Raw genomic sequence first — 21698 nt, forward strand, 5'->3', positions numbered from 1 at the left:
GTGTCTTCTCTCTCGGGACATCACACTCACGGAATATATCTCGTTTTGTCTCGTGCACGGATGGGACAAACCGTCGATATGTACGTATTCATGCGCGCTACAACTTAGCGATGATTCCAGATTCGTGGTCCGGGCACTTGGCACGGAGTATTTTGACAAAACAAACGATACAGATACGCCGTCACTAGGCTTCATACTCTCTTGTACAGAATCATCTCTTCACATGCTGAAATGGACGTGGTAAAAATTCGAATGTAGCTCCTTCAGCATTTGAACCGGGCAGGACGGCAGTGTTCGGTACCTTCTTCAGGTAAACGAAAGCGTGGCAAGGCAATTAATTCTCAGATAGGATCACTGATCACAACTGTAGACCAAGACGTCAACAGATCAGAGGGCACAACAGGAGTTAACACGGTCGGCACAAGTCAAACTTTGGAATATGAAAAAAATTCAGACCTCCTTCATAGAATGTCCCTCTCAACATCTGAAAAAAAAAAGGATATCCCTCCTCAAACAACGTTTTCTGAACCCAGACTTGTAGGTTAACTACAACATGAAAAACTAGTTTAACTATTCACATATCCTACATTTGATGCTGCATCCCTAACGTATAAAAGAGATAGGCTCTTCAAGCTAATTTCAGCGGACTCGATTTGAATGTCGGTCTTGTTCTATCCGGCAATGACTTCCTTCGCTGTTCGGCGCATACAACATACTCGTCAACCGGAGGAAGAGGGGGATCCCCCTTCTCGTCTTTCGGAATTTGTCCCCTGATAAACTACACAAAGCAAAGCACATTGACAAAGTGAAAAGCCTGATCATACCTCAAAAGAGGAGAGGGGGAAATAACATGTGGGCTAGTTTGCCATACCTTCGATGCCCAATGTCTTTCTGCTTGCATGCAGATATCCCTGATATCTCTTCCTGCCATCCTGCACCCAATATTCAGAATTAGTCAGATAATGGACTGCCGAGCTAAACAGCAGTTTTGCCTTCAACGATATTTTAGCAGCATGCATAGTTGTCTGAACGAAGAACATGACATATTGCTGCATGATCAAATTTTCTACATACTACTGGCTGAGTCAAGAGTCACAAATAGTGCAGCAAGATAAGTGATGCAGCTTTCCCTAATCTACAGTAAGGCATTTTAAGGATCTAAATACAATACACCAGCAGTTAAAACGAACGGTATGCCAAACATATGCTGCTGCAAACATGAGAGTTGTGGCTGAATCAGGGACCTATGAGATTTTTGTCTTGCAAAATGTACTACTCTCTAAAGTATATAATAACAGCTCTAGCAAGACTGCTCGCTAGGCGATGCCTCGGAGAGAAAACTGGTTCTGGGAGCTTCTCATGGTAGATTCGGTTTTCGGTCTCAATGAGTGATCCGGTTCAGTTGTTGGTGGGTATTCTAGGTAACATTTTGGCGGTGGTGGGTGACAAACAGCAAATCCCCAATAATTAGTTGTGGGAGCAGTGCTGTTTCAGGAAGGACTAGGGGCAGGAAATCAAAATTACAAATAAAATGTTAGGCTTCATTTGGAATACAAGAGGGGTTTGGGGAAGATTACAAGAAAAGAATTGCAAGAGAGAATATTATTGATAAACACATTGATTTATTGGGATTGCAAGAAACAATGAAATGTAACTACTACCTCCGATTCAAGGAATAAGGCGCCCTCGTTTTACGTGCTTTTCGTTTGACTAAGAATTACTTCAAATATATAAAGATTGTTTGTATAAAATTAACATCATTAGAAAGTGTTTTTCAATACGAATCCAACGATACTAATTACATATAATATAACTAAGATTTTGTTGCTTAATTTTTATGGTCAAAGTTCGCCTTGGAATACGCGTGCGCCTTATTCCTTGGGACGGAGGTAGTATTAAATATGGAACTGAATTTCTGTAGTACATGGACTTTCGGCCTAAAATTCATTGGACTCTATTGGACTGGACTTCATTGGACATTGACAGCAATTAGATGTAAGATCCAACAATGCAGACACACTCTGGACCTCCGTATTGGTCTATTGGATAGCCCAATATCCGGTGGATCGCATGCGCTCTCTCTCGCGTAACTTGGACACCAGCACTCCTTGACCGCTGGCTCCGTGCTTCTGCCGCATGCATCTGCCAGCCGTTCGCCGTGTCACATGTTTTCCATTGGTTATGTGTCTTGCACCACTGCCACATGCATGCGCCCTTCCTAGCTTGTCCCTGCTCCATTCAGACACACCGATGGTTTGGACGCAGCTGGCAGCAGTTTATGCACTATGCTAAGCCTTACGCCTAACTGCATGGGCACAGAGCCGACCTAGAGGGAGTCAGGAGGGATCCTGGTGGGTATTAACCAAGACTACTTAGACTTTGTAGAATCTGATATTGGAGAATATTATGTGAGAGTGTTGGTTATAGATAAGAAAAGTGGTTTCAAATGGAATTTTATTTGTGTGTATGGAGATGTGCAGCGAGCTGGAAAGCTGCCTTTCTAGCAGAATTATCAAGAGTTTGTCAAGATAATGATTCACCTTGCTTAATCGGAGGAGATTTAAACATTATCAGGAAATCTAGTGAAAAGAGTAAACCCAATAACACAAACCCTTGGAGTTTTGTGTTTAATGCCATTATCGACAATGCTGGTTTGAGGGAATTGCCGTCAAATGGGAGAAAATTTACTTGGGCTAATAATGCTCTTAAGTCTTAACCCCACTTTTGAGAAGCTAGATAGGTAATTGATTTCAGCTCATTGGGAGGATAATTATCCTCTCACAGTAGTGTCTGCTTTAGAAAGGGGATTTTCTAATCAAGCCCCTCTCATAATAGATTCGGGTGAACCCAATAAAATGCCGCCTATTTTCAGATTTGAAAATGCATTGTTACAGAGAGATGGTTTTGATAATATTATTGAGAAAATATGGAATGATGCATCCTTTTTTTTTGGATCTAACATAGACAGATGGCAGAAGAAATTAAGAAGGATTTGACAAAATGTAAAAGTATGGGCTAAAAATGTTGATGCTTGGTATAAAAATTTAAAAGTAGAAATTCTACATAAACTAGAGATGACAGACAAACATTGTGAAATTTTTTGTTTGACCGCAGAGATGAGGCCAGAGCAAAAAGAGTTGAGGGAGCAATTAAATAGATTATTGCTTCAGGAAGAATTAAAATGGAAGCAGAGATGTAAAGATACTGAAATCAGACAGCGTGACATGAATACTAGGTATTTTAATGCCAAAGCCAATGGCAGGCATAGAAAAAAACAAAATCATTTCCTTGGAGAAGGAAGGTGTGACTTAGGGAGAGGAAAATCTGAAAAGTTTTCTTACTAACTATTATAAAAACCTTTTTGGTAGACCTGGTGATTCTAATATAAGATTGCATGTGAAAAATGCAAATATTCGTGCCGAAGAGGCTGTTTATTTGAAGAAGCATCTTTCTATGAATTTTTTTTAAAAAAAAAGTTGTGTTTGACATGGAGCATAATAAAGCTCCTGGACCCGATGGATTTACTGCTGAATTTTATCAGCATTTCTGGGAGTTAATTAAGTGGGATCTCAAAGCAATGCTGGATGATTTTCATAAAGGGCACCTTAACATTGCTAGATTGAATTATGGGATAATTACCTTGGTGCCGAAGTCGAAGGAACCAAAACATATTCAGAAATTTAGGCCTTTTGAATATTAGTTTCAAGATTTTAACCAAAATCCTAATGAATAGACTGGCTGAGGTGGTTGGATCTGTAATCTCTCCAGTCCAGACTGCTTTTGTCAAAAGTCGCTATATAATGGAAGGCGTGCTAATCTTGCATGAGGCTCTAAACTCAATCCACTTTAAAAAGCAATATGCTATGTTATTTAAAGTGGACTTTGAAAAAGCATACGGTAAAATTAAATGGCCTTTTGTCTATCAAATGCTGAAATTAAAAGAATTTCCCAATGCTTGGGGAGATCTAATCATGAGCATTATAAGGGGTGGGAGTGTTTGTATTAGAGTGAATGATAAGTTAGGACCCTACTTTCAAACTTACAAAGGTTTGAGGCAGGGAGATTCCATCTCACCCCTGTTGTTTGATCTAGCTGCTGATGCATTGGCCAGAATTATGGAAAATGCAAAGCAGAGTGGTGTGGTGAAAGGGATGTTAAGTGAGGAAGTTGAGAATGGTATTAACATGCTTCAGTATGCAGATGACACCACCTTCCTCCTACCCGATGATGTAGAAAGTGCAAATAATTTCCTTCTTTGTGCTTTTGAACAGATGTCTGGTCTAAAAATTAACTTCCTGAAAAGTGAATTGTATCTTTTTGGTGAAGCTAAGGAGAGAAGTGAAGAATATAGAATGATTTTCACATGCAAGATTGGGAATTTGACCATGAGGTATTTAGGTTTGCCAGTTAACAAAGTTAGGCTAAGGAATAAAGATTGGAATTTTGTCGAAAATAAAATTGCTGCTAGATGCTCAGGCTGGCAAAGGAACTTGCTGAACATTGGTGCCAGAGTCACCCTGGTGCAATCCAGTTTGACTAATGTGCCATTATTTATGCCATCTTTCAACAGAGTTCCTGTGGGAGTTAGAAAAGGAGTGGATTTCTTTAGATCCAGGATGGTCTAGCAAGAAAAAGAGGCAAAAGAAAATATCATATGGCGAGATGGGAGGTTGTTTGCCAACCCAAGGAACAGGGAGGATTGGGGATTTTCAATCCAGAAATAATGAATATGGCTTTGCTTTCTAAATGGCTTTGGAAGCTAGAGACAGAAAAAGGTCTGTGACAAACTGTCCTCTTAAATAAGTATGTTAAAACTTAATCCTGTCGGGGCTAAAATATAAACAGGGCGGTTTGCAATTCTGGGCTGGGCTCATGAATGTGAAAGATTGTTTCTATCAATTTTGTAAGAAACGGATAGGGAATGGGAAGAATACTAGATTTTGGGAGGATTGGTGGGCAAATGACAAGCCTCTTAAGCTGTCTTACCCAATGTTACATAACCTGTGTTTTGATTTTCAAAAATGTTCAGTAGCTGACATTATTGAAAAGTTGGGAAAGAGTGAGGTTCAGAAGAACTATTTGGGGGAACTGTTTGAAACAAATTTGTGAAGAAGTTGTCCTTACTCATGAATAGGATAAAATATTGTGGTCCTTGACAAAAATTATGGAGTTTTCACTGTCGGATCAATGTATCAGCAGTTGATAACAAACGATGTTGGTTTTCCTTGTAAATTTCTGTGGAAGATCAAAATTCCTCAAAAGATCAAAGTCTTTTTGTGATTGGTTGTGAGAAACAGTATTCTAACCAAAGATAATTTGATAAAACGAGGATGGCAAGGCAACGTCTATTTTGCAGAAAGAAGCAAGCAAAGTGGACCTGATCTGAGGGCTAAAACTATTCGGACAGGTGGCAAATGAAGTGTTTCGAGCTGCTCAAGGGTGGAGGATGAACATGCCCGGGAACCTGGCTTGAAGATCTTTGTTTGGTTCCACATACACTGGTGTCTTCGTTTATTTTGTCCGAAGTCTGCTGAAAAGTTCAATGAAATGATATGTGGATTTTGTCTTTGCAGCTACAGGTCTTCCTGGGGATGCCCAGGTGTCTCGTAGTTTTCGTTGGATGTAGCCTTTTGGGTAGCATCTTAGAAGCGCCCTTTCTTTCATGTTTGGACATATTGGTTTTCCTTCTTCTTGTTTATTTGTAGCGGACATATTGGTATCTATTAATGGAAATCAGTGAGGAAACTCTCTATTTTTTTTTTAAAAAAAAGTACTCTAAAACATAGTCTTCTTGCCTCCTCCAGGTAACCAAGGATCAGTTACGTCTGTGATGGGCTGCGTCTCATTAACACACTGAATTTAAAGGCCTTCATTACATTCAGATATTCTTAAGAGCAACGCAAACAAATATATCAATAGATATACATCATGCTTTGTACTTATAGATCTGTCCTTATGATTGCATACTCGTTAGGAGATGATATAGAGCTATTTGTGCCATATAAATACCTCACACAACATGGAGCAGCGAACAAATGACAGTGTGGAATAATAAAAGTGTGCAGAAGTTATTTACTGTGAATTTTACGCAATGTAGTAGTGTGAAGATTCAGACTGAAGTACTTACTCTTCAGTGACAAGGGAAAACTGAACTAACTCAGATTTCGTCAGGTGCTTTGCATATTGGGCTGCTATTTCCGCACGGCTTTGCTGGTCCGGTAAGCCGAAACAAATTATTGAATCAAAACGGCTGCAAATTGACAAGGCAAAAGGAAAAGTTAAGGATACAGTTTACTTACATGATCCAAATAATGTCAAATTGATAATGATATCTAAATGTTACAAGGTCAGGCAGTTTAATTCAATGGTGTATCACTGTTTTATCTGTAGCTTCTATGCTGTTATATATTGCTCTTGGGGAAATGCAAAAAGCCAAAAATCTAACTCACGCATAAGAACTTCAGTACCCACTTTTTTTTTTTTTTTGAAATGGGTCATCCCAGCCTCTGCATCAATCAATGCATACGGCTCTTTATTGCAGAAATAGTACGAAATTATTAGATCATTCAGTACCCACTAGACCATGTCAAAATTAACTGGGACTGTTTACAGAACAAAGAAGGTGTGGCAACAGAATTACACCTGATGAGGGCGGGATCAAGGTCTTCCTTTCTATTTGTTGCAGCAATAACAACCACACGTCTATCCTGCTCGAATCCATCGATCTTCACAAAAAAAAAATAGTGTCAACAAAATATATGCAGGGTGTAGCGATTGTAATAAGTATGATAGCAGTACCTAAGAGACCACATGCCGATCTTTCTCAGGTAACTGAGACTATCAAGCTATCAATATCGGATACCAAGAATCAGGGGGGATAGCGATAGAGGCTTTATTATATTCTAGTGCTTACGGAAAGCTTAAGTAAATAACCACAGAAAAAACCAGGGATGAAATAAAATGTCATGCCAGTTATAAGTACTTCCTTTCAATACATATTGCAATGCATAGTTTTTGCAACACAACAAGGTATGCCTAAGTGCAGACTTTGGGCTGAATAAAGCAGATGGCTCTGACGCAGGTCATCTGGTGCTGTGCGGCGACTTTGGAGATTTCCTAGTGGGCTCTGCACATTTTGTGGAGTGGGTGGCCTACCCTGAACTGGATGAACTATTGAAAGTGCGAAAGGCTGTGGTACTCGCTCCTGACTATCGTGTGAGAAAGGTTGTACTTGAGGTGGAATGCCGAAGCTGGCAACTGTGGTGTTTTAGCACTCAGGTGCATCATTTTGCTTGGTTTTGGACTTCGTCAGTTTGACAATGTCTAGGTACATTTGGTTGGGCATGAAGTGAACTAATGTGCACATGCAAACTTATGTAACTCCGCTTAATATGCCTTCGGCTTTCCTGAGCTGTGGTCATGCATTGACTCTGGTGGTCTGGAATAGATAAAGCCTCACTCCCTATCAGAAAAGGGTAACAGGCACCACAGCGAATGTGTGATTGAAAGAGGTACATACAAACTCAGCAGTTACTTCAGTATTAGTTTTCTACTTGTAGTAATACAGAAAAATTAACGAAGAGTCCACCTGTCGCAGAATTACTGACAATATCCTTCGTGTAGCTTCATGCATTTCACTATCCCGAGCAATAGCAAAAGAGTCAACCTATACAAGGACATACAATTAGAACAACAACAACGACGACATCAAAGCCTTTTTCCCAAGCAAGTTGGGGTAGGCTAGATATGAAAGCCTACCAAGTATTGGGGTAGCTAGAAGGATGTAAAAAATCGCATCTTAGTATAAACAGGAAAATCAAATCACTATGGCGTGAAGTAGCATAACAAGTATTGTACAAAGGAGAACAAAAACAGGCTAAACGGGTCATGCAGAGCTTCTAGCCTACATATCAATAATAAAATTCCTCTCTTTTAAATTAGTTGTTTGGTACCATTATGCATAACAGTGACTTTAGTTGTTTTAGAGGCATAAGTATAACTGGTTCTACTTTGCCAGCCATCATTATTTGGAAATAAGGTAAATATCCCTTCTTTTCTGACATTTGAACACCAAAAAATTCCACCAGCCTTAGTGTGTTAAGCACCATGTTTAACAAATGCATGCTATAAAGATTAAGGTGCATACCTCATCTAAGAAAATAATACCTCCATCAGGAAGATCCTTCGCAAGTGAAAAAACAGATCCCAATAGGCGCTCACTTTCACCATAATATTTGGACATGATGATTTCTAATGGCACATATAGCAGTGGAACCCCCTAAAATAAGGAAAAGCCAATCATCAAGTTTAATGGAACTACTTGAGCATCTGCTTTCAGAAAACATGTTTTTATTTTCTTTGGCATAAAATTACTTTGAAATTGCAAAAGCACTTAGTTATTAAAATCGAATAAGATGAAATTGTTTTAGGGAAATTTCTGAAGTATAGGACTATCACCTACCGCTTGCTTGGCAATAACTCGAGCAGAAGATGTCTTACCAGTCCCTGAAATAATGAGGCAAATGATAAACTGAACCAACAAACCAACAAGAAACAGAAGCGCTCATACTAGTAATATATAAAAAAAGGCAATGTGTTCCTCAAAGTCAGGAATTGCAAGCACAGATCAGTGCTTGCAATTCCTTTTTTTTCCCCGCAAAAAAAAAGGAATTGCAAGCACTGATCTATGCTGTGGTTTCTCACTCGTAGTCAATGTTCTATCTGAAAAATTCTAGCTTCAATTCTGAAATGGCATAACCAAGTTAACTACTATCTATCTATATCTCTTATAAAGAAAAATCCCACTATGGATCATTTATGATTGTCTATCTTCATATGCAGGATACCCACATCATCACGAAACCACAGCCATGTGATTCTCACATCCAACTTCCCATTTTGTTGTCTCATTGTGATAAAACCACACCAACCAAACATGGGCACTACGCCGGTAGTTGGTCTAAGCTAACCACGCTTCTATCTAAGCATATCTATCAGCTCCGTCCAAAAGAAAAGAAAACCGCCTGCCACGTTCAACCATAAAGCTTTTTTAAAAAAATAATACAAGGATCATAAACCTGGTACTTCATCTCCGTTACGGGGTCCCCATCATAATTATCCCCTTGCTCTTCATCTCCCCCACTATCTTTTCATGCAAAAAATTGCCAAACAAAAATTGATGGATATTTCTTTTCATAGCTCTTTATCTCCTCCATGAAGCAGATGCAATTATGGATGGGTTGTATAGCAGGTGCGCAGAACACTGGTGAAGGCTTACGAGCGGATGTTTGTGCCTTTAAATCGTAAATGCCACTACTAATACATCTAGCTTGCCTTCTCCAATTTCTCTATCACGTCGATTGGTACTAGGGTTGTTTGTGTTTGATGCTTTAGATTGGGAGGTATAGCAAGACGGGAGTGACGGTGCCCAAGGTCTGGGTGGAGTAGGCGGTCTGCTGAATCGTGATGCAGATGATCGTCCAGCGATTGTGATGAAGCATTCTGGCATAAGGAAGGGAGCAAGCAGAAGCAGACCTCAATAAGTCAACAGCCTCACAGGATACACATTGGTCAAGTGATGAGAGCCTCAAGATCTCACCATACCTTGAGCACCGTCGCTCCCTTCTTGCTATAACTAGCATACTAACGATTGTAAGCGTTGATCTAACCATAGTAGTTGTTCCCCATGTGCAGATTAGTGCGGAGAAGTGTAAAAGTACAAAGTGTAGTGTACCAAAATGTCCAAATTTGAACTAAAAGCACGACACTTATTATGCATCAGAGGGAGTTAGATCGAATGAGGGTGACATGAAGGAAATCAATTGTTTTGAGGTCTGCATTATACTATTTTCTTTCTAATAGTTCCTTTGGTGAATGGTTTGTTCAGTATCTAATTTAAGCTACTCCCTCCGTTCCATAATAAGTGTTGGAGGTTTAGTTCTAATTTGAGCTAATTTGAACTAAAACCCCGACACTTAAGTTATTATGGATCAGAGGGAGGACTAGAGATGTCACATTTTCAAGGGGCCTGTCGAATTATGTATCACCAATATGCAATGATGTATTCATTATTTGGCGAAATAAAAACAATGATTGAGACATTGTTATTCATAGTGATGATGAATTGTCAAACACTCTCATATGTTATAGATTGTATTACCATGAATTGTTGTGCTACTAATTCCCGCCGCAGCGTGCAGGGAATCATCTAGTTTTTACCATAGCTGTTAACATCAAGAGGCAATAGAGCACAAAATGCAATGAAGTGATTTTTGGTACAGAAATCTCCATTTAAGGCAAATGTCATTCAGATCACTCACCAGGTGGACCTTCGAACAGAACAGCTCGAGGTCGATTTGTCTCAAATTTGCAACGTGTACCACGAGCAATATCATCATATACTTCAGGATTCTGTAAAGCCAAGAGTACAGTATCCTCTATCTCCCTATAAGAACAAAGACATAAATAAACCTTAATAGAATACATATAAGCAGCAAGGTTCAAAAAAGCGCTAAACGCTAAGCGAGCGGTGAGGCGCCGCTCGGAGGAATTGAAGCTTAAGTGTTCTGTACAAAACCATACGGACAGAAAACAAAGAAGCAATTCTGGGCATCTGGGAGCAGAGTAGAGGAGAATGGTGCTTGCACCGAGGAAGGAGAGGCGGCGGAGGCAGAGAAGGGGCTACGCCAGTAGCGCCGCCTTTGTTGCTGTGCATGTGTGCATGAAAGTGAAAGTGAAGAAGTGGGAAAAAGAGATGAGCAGAGTAGATGGATGGATGGCTCAGATTAGAAATGATAAATGGCTTAGATTGAGTGAGTAGGTTTCAATAATGGGCCTTACTGGGCCATCTCTGTAGCAGGAAAGAGATAGTTAGCACAACTCTTACGCCCTAATTGCGCTAATGGGCCTTATCAGTTATCAGCACTTAAGTAGCCGCTTAGGGCCTCAGCGAAGCTTTTTGCCATGGCTCAGTGCTTAAGGGAACGCTTAGTTACGCATTTTTCAACCATGATAAGCAGTTTCCTATAAGACTGATAGTAAGCTCCACAGTCAAGAAGCAATCAGAGTGTGCCAACTGTAAAGGAAAGAAGTCAATAAGCAGAAAAGGGAAAAGGAATGGGCCATATGCATGGGAGATGCTTCTGCATAGGCTTGGGCAAATAGCCAAATACATTACAAGCTTAATAATATAATATTCTTACTTTGCGCACAAAATATCTGCTGCTTTTGATATGAAAAAAACAGTGAGCTGGTGATGTACCTTTTCTGAGGCTCATATCCAGCAATGTTCTCCCACATGACAGTACCATCCACTGGAACACTAGAGGTTTCATCAAACCCATAGACCCTAACACCCATAGCCTCTAAATCAGATACAATTTTTTCTATAGAGGGTGCATACTTAGATCTCTGACCACTTCCTTTGGTTGATGCTTTCCCTGATGATGTCTTAACATCTTTCTGCCCAGCTAATTTTAAAGCACTGACCAAACCTTCAAGTTCTTTCAAACTGAAACTGCCAGGCTTGATGAATTCAACTTCCTGAGAGTACACACAATGATCAGAAATTGCCCAAATTCTTATATAATGACAAAGAGTAGGTTAAATTGCTTTCACAATCTTCATGAAGTATACATACACAAGAACTAACAGCATATTCAGATCCGACAAGTGGCTCAAATATCAAAACACAAAGAGAATCTTCATTGTTATCTCCAGTGCTTGCTGTTGTTTTCGGAGGATTCAACGTTATTTGGCGCGCAGCTGCACTGGAACAGAAATTATTAATTAAAACATAAAAAAATCTTGGTACATGTCAGCTCCTAGATATACGACAAGGACAAGAAAATCACCAGGAAAATTTCAGGGAAGAAGATTATATGAGAAACCTTGACAATAATGCTGCACTTTTCACAGCTAAAGGGTACAAGGTTTGGTATACAACTAATATGGTGAGAAGACATATAGGAGAGAATGTGGAGGGGGAGGTTGAGGGTTTGAATGGATACCAGGTAACTATCATCAAAGAAAGGTTAGGTATGCTAGTTCAAGCAGGGAGAAATTGTCCCCCAGAACTCTGATTAAGCAGAAAACGAATATAGAAGCAGCATGTAAGGACACAAGAGAATGCATGTGGATGAATCTGAAACTATACAATTTGCGATCTATATACGATCGCCTTAAGCAGAACCAAACCCTAGGTGGGTAACAGAGATGTTGCAGTTAACTGAATATCGAACTGCTTCTTTTGCTAACCTGTCCCAAGCACGCAATAGCATCTCTGAGCCACCAGCAAATTCTGCCTCAAGTCCGATATGAGTTACGAGATCTACAATGAGGTGTGATATATTACAAGTTGAAGGTACATTGAATTTAACGACCACCTGCCAAAAAAAACAAAATCAGAGAAATCAACTGTGATTATCAAGTGAACATTACACATAGTTATTAGTCTGTTAATGATTATGGGGTGAAAATGTGCAGTTCTAAGAAAGTGTAGTAGCTTGAATGTCATGCCAGATCAACAAAACCAACATATAATTGTGCTCGAACAGCAACTGTGTGACATTCCAACTAATCTTTATCTCACAGTATCCTTGGAACAACTACTGACATTCTCTGAAAATAACCGACATCCGTACTTAAGTTCACTTAAACTTTTTACCACTGTGTCACTGTGCCATGCCAAATCTACCTACTTTCTACATCAGTCGGTGCACCAAATCACACAGCAATTTCCATTTCAAACAAAAAATCATCGCACAGAATTCTCAGCAAAGTTGCTGACACAATATGTATCAAAGTGGTGACCAAACTCCTACTATTTGTCTTATACTGATATGTCATGCACAATTTACTGAAATTTACTAACAGCTGCAGAGTACCAAATATTGTTCAGCAGTATCAACAATATAACTCGAATGTTTGGGAGCGGGAAGGACGACCTTCTGTCCCTTGACTGCAACATCAAACTTCGGGTACGACCCGGGCAGCATTCCTTGGGTCTCAATCAGCTCCATTATCCTCTTCCTCTCCTTGCGGGCCAAATCCTCCACGGGTGCCGCATCAGCGCTCGCCGCAGCGTCAACCACGCCCTGTAAACAGAGATCAAACTCAGACCCATTTACTCCCTAAACAGCAAGGGCGGGTTCAGGTAGAAGCAACAAACAAAAAACACCTCCTCGTTCGCATCGGCGTAAGCCACCGTCGGCAGCATCGCAAGCGCGGCGGCCGCGCCGGCAGCGAGAAAGGCGGCAGCGCTCGAAGCCGACGTGCGCGGTGTTGCGCTTGGAAACCCTAGGCGTGATCCTAGTGCGACAGAAGGCGAGGCGGCGGCGGCGGCGGTGACAGGATTTTGGAGAGGAGGCAGCTGGGGAGATGGGGCGGTGGTGGTGGAGGCCGCCGCGACGGTCTGCAGTGGCCGGAGGAGGCGGAAAAGAGGGATCCGGCGGCGGAGAAGCATCGCCATGGCTAGGTTTTGCCACGGGGAAGGTTGGGCCGTGGCGGCTCGCGTGGGGAGGCTACTGGAGAGTTCGCGGCGCGGGGTGAAATTTTACAATTGTGTTTTGCCCCCTGCTCACGAAAGAACAAGGCGTACTGGCGGAATACGCCTTCACGACATTTTTTTCTTTTACCGGAAATTCGTCTTCACGATGTTTTCTTTTCCGTTCCTAGAGAGCGACGTATGTCATTTTCATTGAAGAAGGGCCAAGAGACCATATTGCAGCACGTTTCTTTCCCAAGCGAAAGAACTAGGGTTTTGGTCTTCTCATGTCGAGAGTATTTCGTTCCATCGAGGAGTGCTTGAAGACTTGATCTCGCCTACACTAGTTTCTTGTCTATGATCGCTCTCCCGTTTGGGTGCTCCTCCCTTGGGTAGTTTTTTACGGCAGAAAATGGTGAGCCAAGTGGATCTACAGCCCCCTACAGGTAGTCAAGCAGAAGATATTGAGGGTTTAATCAATAGATTGAATCTCGAGGAGGGCCAAGTGGAGGATTTCATCTAGGAAGAAGAATTGAAAGAACTTAAATATCAAATCCAAGTGGCTAGCGATTGCAAGAGTACACACATCAAAGATAGGTTTTACCCAAAATGCTTTATTTGCGGATACGAGATATGCTTGGTATCTAGCGAGAGAGGTAACATGGAGAATGATGGAGAATGATTGAGGATAACTTGTTCACGTTTCACTTTAATTGTGTAGCGGACCGGAACAAAGCCATGTTAAGCTTCATGCATTAGCCACTTGAACCAAAAGTCCGAACTGATGGAAAGGGCTAGGCAATCTACTTGTACGCGTCAACACCCCTCTCACGTGTGACGGGGAGACGAGAAGACAAATCAACACGTGTAGAGAGGCAAAGAGGTAGCGGAAGGCCAGAACCACATGGCAGGAGAGGCAAAGAGGCAGCAGAAGGCCGGGACCACACGGCAGGAGGCTGCGGGGAGAGGAGATAATTTTTAGAATAAATTGGAAAAGTCGGGATTTGAACTCGAGACCTGGGCTCTGATACCATGTTAAGTTTCATGCACTAGTCACTTGAACCAAAAGTCTGAACTGATGGAAAGGGCTAGGCAATCTACTTTATACACGTCAACAGTTTAAGATCCCTGACTTTTTAGAGAGCAAGCTTTGATCATTGAAGAATACGATGAATTTACAAATTCGGTGTAAGTGGAGCTAGATAAAATTGTGTGGACGTAGATTCACAAATTGCCAGATAATTATCTAAAGGAATTTGTGATGGGATGACTCAAGGTCCGGGAGAAATAAAGGAAGTTCATATCAAGTTACCCGTAGGATTTATTGGAAGCTTTGTCAGACTTAAAGTGAAGTGATATGTCAATAAAAAGCTAAGCCGATTTGTCTCTATGACTAGAGACGGAAAAAACACTATCATCAAGTCAAATTTGAAAAGATAGCCAGTATTATGTGAAGTTTGTGGCATGATCTGACATTGGTATCAGGAGTGTGTAAGTGGCGAACATGATCCTGAAATTTTTCGTTGTGATGACTTTGTCCTAGCTGATGGAGGACGTGGTAGAGGGAGAAGAAGAGCAGTTGTGTGAGGCCGGAGTGAAGGAGGAAGAGAGCAAAAAATGTGGGGGCATGGCATGGGAAGGGGGTGAAGGTGATCCAACTGCTATGGAGCATGATCTAGGATCGAACGTGAGGGTTATGTGCTACACAATCCTTTTGTATGTAAAAGGTTCGCACTAGACTCGCTAACCAATGATGGAAATGCTGCCAACATGGGGAAGAAGGACATACCAATATTGCAACTATTGTGGGGTTGCTTGAAGATAAAGATCAAGCAAATGGTAAAGAGGGGAGTACTGAGACACCATGGAAGAATTAGAAAAAAATAGATTTTGTACACCCACGCATGGGTGTGTATGTTTTCGTCACCGTCCATTGTGCTTTGAGATTCGGATAAAAAGAGGAGGGAGAAAGGAATTTTTTCATGTACCATGGTGGCACGGACCTCGAGAAATAAATGGTACAGTGACGGAAACACCCACACTCATGTGTGGGTGTACAAAAGTATTTCCGCAAAAAAAACAGAAGATCAATGAAGAAGAGGATGCGTACACAAATAAAACTGAGATATCGGCGACCACCTCCAAGGTGGATCATCGGACGCAATGATATTGAAGGTTGGAACTGCATTGGAACCAAGGTTTAAAATAGCATGCTAAATGAAATAGCGGCAGCCTCTTTTAAATGTTGTGGACGCTATATCGTGCTAATAGCATGGTATATTTCAAATACCATTTTCAAAATAATACTAAATATAGCTTAAAAATAAACAATACTAGAACGAATGGATATATAGTCCAAAACTGACCGAATCATACATACAAAACCACACATAAAAATAGATCACAAATATGTTAGAAGGATAACATCAGCATTTCACAGGGCAACAACATAGTATAAATTATTTATTAAAAGATATTAGCATTAGCGATATTATCTTCTGATTTAGAAGTGGAATCAACAGATTGCACTTCATCACCATAAAAAAGTGAAAGCAATTTGCCTGAAAAAATAGCGCTAACGCTATGAAATTTTAGCGCGATATAACATGTTATTCGCAAATAGCGTCACATCGAGCAAAATTACTAAAATTTAGCGTGGATCCTCTAGATATGCTATAATGCGCTATTAGCGGAGAAATAACGTGATATTTTAAACCTTGATTGGAACTGCCGGGGGCAAAAGCTCCTCGGGTAGTTTGTGTGCTTTTTTTTAACAAGGACATATATTAACATTAGAGCTCAGAGTACAACATATCTCGGCGATAAAGTGTCGAGCGGCGATCAAAGGTGCGTAAACGCACAATATGAAAGAAAGATGATCTAAACACATATAGTTGATACCAAAGAATGCCTATGAAACCAAACAGCGGTCGTTCATCCACCGACAACACGGACTCGATATTGCTCCATCTGCAATCTTCAAGGGCCTCATTGTGCTCCATACCGGTTGATGCCCTGCGGGTGGCTCTCCCGGCAGTCTATCCGGCGTATACACTTGAGGCTTAGGAGAATTGAGCTATAGATTTCGAGGAACCATCACCGAGCTCAATCTCAGTAGGTCCCCGCCATTGAATCTGGGGATCAACAACAGAGGTGTTGTCATCCATCTCTGGTGACACAACCCGAACAGCGGAAGGATAGCATCTTCTACACGCTGATCATCTGCTTGCCAAAACATTATGCCTTTTGAACTCAAGAAAATATCCTGCACCCGTATAGGATTGCCAGAGTTGATAGCCTTGCAAGAAGAGAGGGAAATCCAAGATCTTTGTTGCCCATCAATATCCTTTGTTGTGTGTGAGCATAACTGATGTCTAAATTCTTTGGCTATTATATTAGCCTAGCTCCATAAGCTCACTCTATGAATACTATTCCAATTCTGATATTTCAAACCCAGAGCAGCAAGATTCTTTGGTCGGAAGAAAAGATTCAGTATCTCCAAAGGCAAAATATAGTAAAAGCTTAACTTAATATATTAATAGTTGAAGATCAACAGTAGGCTGGTGGCGACTTCAGGTGACAAATCGATAAGAAGCTCAGAGCCATTGCTACCCCACCCAAAGGCCTCCGACCAAAAGACCATATTCTGGGAAAAATCATCTTCATCCTCACGCATTCACATCAAATTTGAGCTGAAAAACAATGATTAGGAAAAGAATCCCTAATCCTCATGTGCAGATTCCAAACCTGCAGCACCATGCTCACTTTTAAGAACTTGCGATTTGGCTGCCCGTGGACAAGCAAGCCACCTTGAAATTGATGAGGGAGATGATGAATGGTGCATTCCGGCACCTGATTCCATGATAAACCAGAAGGTGCACAAAATTTCCTTGACATGGGCTTGAATACGACTAGCTTCAACACGCACGCGATACTGGCATGCAAGAAGACTGGCAGACCCCTGCACACACCTGGAGCTCTCTTGGCTTGTTGAGGAAGAAGATGAGGTCCTGCCCGGCCAGCTGCCGCTCTAAAAGTAGCCGAGAACCCATATGTTGCACCTCCATGAGGATCTTCAGGCAAGCCCAGATTCAATGATCCACAATAGAAAAGCCACTTTATTGAAAGAAAGGGAAAGGGGGGGGGGGGGGGGGGGGCGTGTCGTGGGAGCGACCGTCGCCAAAGCAACGCTCCGCCGTGGATCTGGCCAAGAGGTGCTAGCATAAGAACCACCGCGAACCCACCTCCAACCCTCCGCCTCACAGCCACAAAGAACTTGAGGAAGAGGAGATCGAAGAAAGACTGATGTGGATCCAGATCCAGATCCAGCCGCCTTTTTATTTGCCTGGAGAGACCTAAGAAGGAGAAAACCTAAAACAACAGGCTAGACCCCCTCCCTCGCCGCCGGCCACCATGGACGCCGGAGGCGGGGGGATGAGGGAGGCCGACGATGGGAACTATGAATAGTGTCAAGGAAGGAGAAGAGCACACGGGTTAGTCGCTGCACAGGGCAGTCTTACCGAATCTAGTTTGTGTGCTTATGGATGGCCATAAGCAAACAAAGCCAGATGTGTTTTTCCTTGTGTAAAACACATTTACAAAAGTTAAGGCACAAAAAATAATGAAGCGGTGTGGTTATGATCAATATATAGACATATATTTTTGAGATCCTCAACTACCATACATGTGCGTGCGGTTAATTAGGGATATTAGTTTTCTAACATACATTCCCCCTTAATCTCAATAATTTCGGAGCACGTACTGATCAGGTTGCTCTTCCACTGTGCCATGTAGAATGCCCGTAAGAAATATTGATGTAAGTTATGATCGATATATAAAGAGAAGAACCCAGACGGGTCAATCATCGGCCAAAATTACCTCCTCTGCGTGAGAAATCTCAATAACTTTGGTCTATCTGAATTGGATCTCTCAGCCTGAGTACGCCGAGGCGTTGGCCCTTCGTCGTGCTGTTATTTTTGCTAAAGAGGAAAGGTTTGATCGAGTGGTTTTGCATCCGACTGCTTATCGTTGGTGCAACGTCTATCCTCCTCTACAAAAGATAGGTCCGGTGTTGGTATTTTGGTGGCTGATATCAAGGTTTTGGTGCAGCACTTCTTGTCGGCATCTTTCTGCCAGGTGAAGAGAAATCTGAATGAGGCGCATATCTTAGCTAAGTTAAGTTTGTTAGCTGATTATGCTTGTGTTTTCCACTCTATTCCGGATAGTATCCGGCGAACTTTTTGTAGTTTTGTGAGTTAATCAATAAAGCGCCTCTTTTTTCGAAAAAAAAACTTTAGTCTATACATCGATAGATCGATCAAGTTGGCGATAGCGTAATTTCAACAAACTATGCCCACGAGCGGATCGTATCGGATCGGATCGTGAAAGCTTCCGTCTCCGATCTAGCCTGATGCGTGATACGCATACACGGCCGGATTCGAACTGATACCACGCCTATATGCATACACTGTGGTAGGTCGTTTGAGAGTCGATCTTATATGCAAGCTAGAGTACCTGTTTTGATTTCGTCGTGAGCGCTTCCAGCCACCAGCATCATCGATCGATGACTCGCCGTTGCCCATGGAAGAAGGGACGGCCGGCCGCCACGCCCACGCCCACGCCGCCTCCGGCGTCGTCGTTCGTCCGGGGCGAGCACGAGTTCCGCGTCGTCGGCTACAGCACGGCCGGCGAGACCCACTACTCCATCCTCTCCGGCGCCTTCCAGGTCGGCGGCCACACCTGGGCCCTCGACTGCAGCTTCGAAACAGAGGGGCACCTCGCCTCCGTCTTCCTCGAACTGCTCACGCCCTTCATCACCCAGGACTTCGTCGTTGCCAAGGCCGGCCTTAGGATCGAGGACCCCCTCGGCCGGCTCCCGGCCGCCGAGTGGCACAGCGAGGAAGCGCACACCTTCACCATATGGTCCGGCGAGGATGGCCACTTGTCCCAGACCGGTAGCAGGAGCTGGAAGTTGTCGGTGCCGGACGAGTTCCGTGGCAATGAGAGCCGCTACGTACAGGACGATCGGCTCACCATTGTCTGCACCCTCGATGTCCTCCATGAGGAGGAGGATAACTCTACCATCGCTGACGATGTCCAGAAGCTTCTTTTTCTTCCGTCTGAGCCAGAGATAAAGTCAGAGTCCGACAGGAGCAGGCATACATGCATGTTGCCCGACGTGACGTTCGTGGTGGAGCAGACCGAGATCCAGGCGCACAGGCTCGTGCTCGCCATGCGGTCGCCTGTGTTTGCCGCCGAGCTCATGGGCGACATGAGAGAGAGCACCACGCGCCGTGTCAGGGTCGACGACATGCGCGCGTCTACCTTCAGGGCCATGATCCGCTTCATCTACACCGACAGGCTTCCCATCAAGGCAAAGACGGACGATAGGGAAGCATCGGGAAGCCAGCGTGCTTGCAAAGACAGGTGTGCAGCGAAGCGTCGCGTGGCCATGGCGTGCGACCTGCTCGCGGCCGCGGATCGCTACGACCTGGAGAAGCTCAGGCTCATGTGCGAAGAGGTGTTGTATGAAAGCATGGATGCCGCTTCTGTCGTGCCGACCTTGTTGGTGGCACATGGTCGGTACAACTGTCGTGCACTGTATATGTTCATCCGGCCACTGATCCTCGATCCAACGGCAGGGAAAAGGGGTCAAGGCACACCACTGTTCATGTGTGCCTTGTCTTCAGCAAGGCACCTGATCTCAGTCCCAACTGGAGGCCTCCTGCATTGAGTACCTGGCGTCCGAGGCGGCTGTCAGAGCAACAGATGAGTACAAGGAGCTGGAAGAGAGCTGCAAATCCTTGGTAGTCGAGGCCATGAACAAAGTAGGCACGCGTAAATTAGCCGGCAGCTCCTCCTCCTTGGATATCGCCAGCAACCCCCGACGGGAACAGAAGATGAGCGTTTCAACTTATAACACGTCGAAGGTGGTGAGCGGCACACACGAGATGAGGATTCCCAACTTTAGTAGCCAACATGGTGTTGGTAGAACAATATACTCCAACACTTTCCAGATAGATGGTTGTGACTGGAAGCTAGTGGTAGACCCAGGATTACGGACTGAAGGGTGTATCTGCGTGTTCGCTCACCTGTTAACTGATCCGGGAATTGCCGGTGTCAGGGCGTATGTCTGTTTCAGAATGAGTGACCCTAACGGCAAATCTGCGCCAACTCAAGGAGAACTTCAAACCATATTTACAAGGAAAGCACCGTCAAAGGGGTATAATTTCACGGACACGAAATACGCAGAGCAGCATTACCTAGCGCATGATGGCTCTCTAACCATACACTGCAACATTATAGTCACCAACAAGACCTGCTGCGTTGCTACTGGTACCGCCTCATCCGGCGTCGGAGACACGACGCTTGCGCCGACACCCGACATTGCTCGGCACCTCGAGGAGCTGCTAGCGAGCCAGAAGGGCTCGGACGTTACATTCCTTGTCGAAAACAGAGAGATTCGCGCGCACAAGCTCCTGATCGCCGCAAGGTCTCCCGTCCTATACGAGATGGTTGTGGGGGTGGCCAACATGGAAGCCGTCGTACCGGTGGACGATATGAAGTCTGCGGTCTTTGAAGCCGTGCTGCACTTCATCTACACCGGCGAGCTTCCTCCTATGGAAGACTTGACACTTATTTCCACTAGCAGCATCACCGAGGACATATCCTTCGCTATGCAAGAGCTAGCCCTTGCTGGTAGTTTCGCCGAGGACGGCGGCGTGTTGATTGTCGGAGACATAATGGCCGCGGCGTGCAGGTTCAGTCTGGACACGATGAAGACCAAATGCGAGACCTTGCTAGCGGAGTCCATCAAGAAAGAGAGCGCACGGAGCACGCTAAGGCTGGCACGCCATCACGGCTGCTCCAAGCTCGAGAATTACTGCGACCAGTTCGTCTCGTCGCCATACGTGGCTCATTACAGAGCACGGGCTGAACGCGATATGCTAGAAAGGATCTTCTCTTCTTATTCACGTGAAAAAAATTCTGGGCTGTAAACAGTGCCGTTTCCTATATGAAAATGTACTTTAGGATACGTCGCTGATAGTATTATTCATGTTATGGTTGCGTGCTGAATCTATCCAATGATGTACGCCGATCTGAATTTGTCCAGCGGCTTGCATTCCATGATCTTATTTTCATTCTCCTTAATAGTTACAACTGATCGATGTGCAGTAGTGGTGGTTCAGAGGTTTAATTTAACTCTGTCTGATGT

At 43.2% G+C, this 21698-nt stretch overlaps 1 protein-coding gene and 1 pseudogene across 1 annotated transcript; one reads left to right on the forward strand and one right to left on the reverse strand.

Moving 5' to 3' along the window:
• Positions 1-440: 440 nt before the first annotated feature.
• Positions 441-13583, reverse strand: LOC127306042 (uncharacterized). Its single transcript, XM_051336642.2, has 13 exons — positions 13178-13583; positions 12945-13094; positions 12256-12383; positions 11639-11768; positions 11261-11541; positions 10320-10444; positions 8462-8505; positions 8147-8278; positions 7589-7666; positions 6643-6725; positions 6128-6250; positions 872-932; positions 441-778 (listed from the first exon to the last, which is right to left on the reverse strand). Exons 1-13 carry the CDS (start codon positions 13466-13468, stop codon positions 629-631), a joined length of 1776 nt encoding a protein of 591 aa, XP_051192602.1. The 5' UTR covers positions 13469-13583; the 3' UTR covers positions 441-628.
• Positions 13584-19046: 5463 nt separating this feature from the next.
• LOC127310020 (uncharacterized) lies at positions 19047-21480 on the forward strand (annotated as a pseudogene).
• The last annotated feature ends 218 nt before the right edge of the window (positions 21481-21698 follow it).

The sequence above is a fragment of the Lolium perenne genome, chromosome 6 (genome assembly GCF_019359855.2).
Source record: "Lolium perenne isolate Kyuss_39 chromosome 6, Kyuss_2.0, whole genome shotgun sequence".
In the NCBI taxonomy this organism is placed as follows: domain Eukaryota; kingdom Viridiplantae; phylum Streptophyta; class Magnoliopsida; order Poales; family Poaceae; genus Lolium; species Lolium perenne.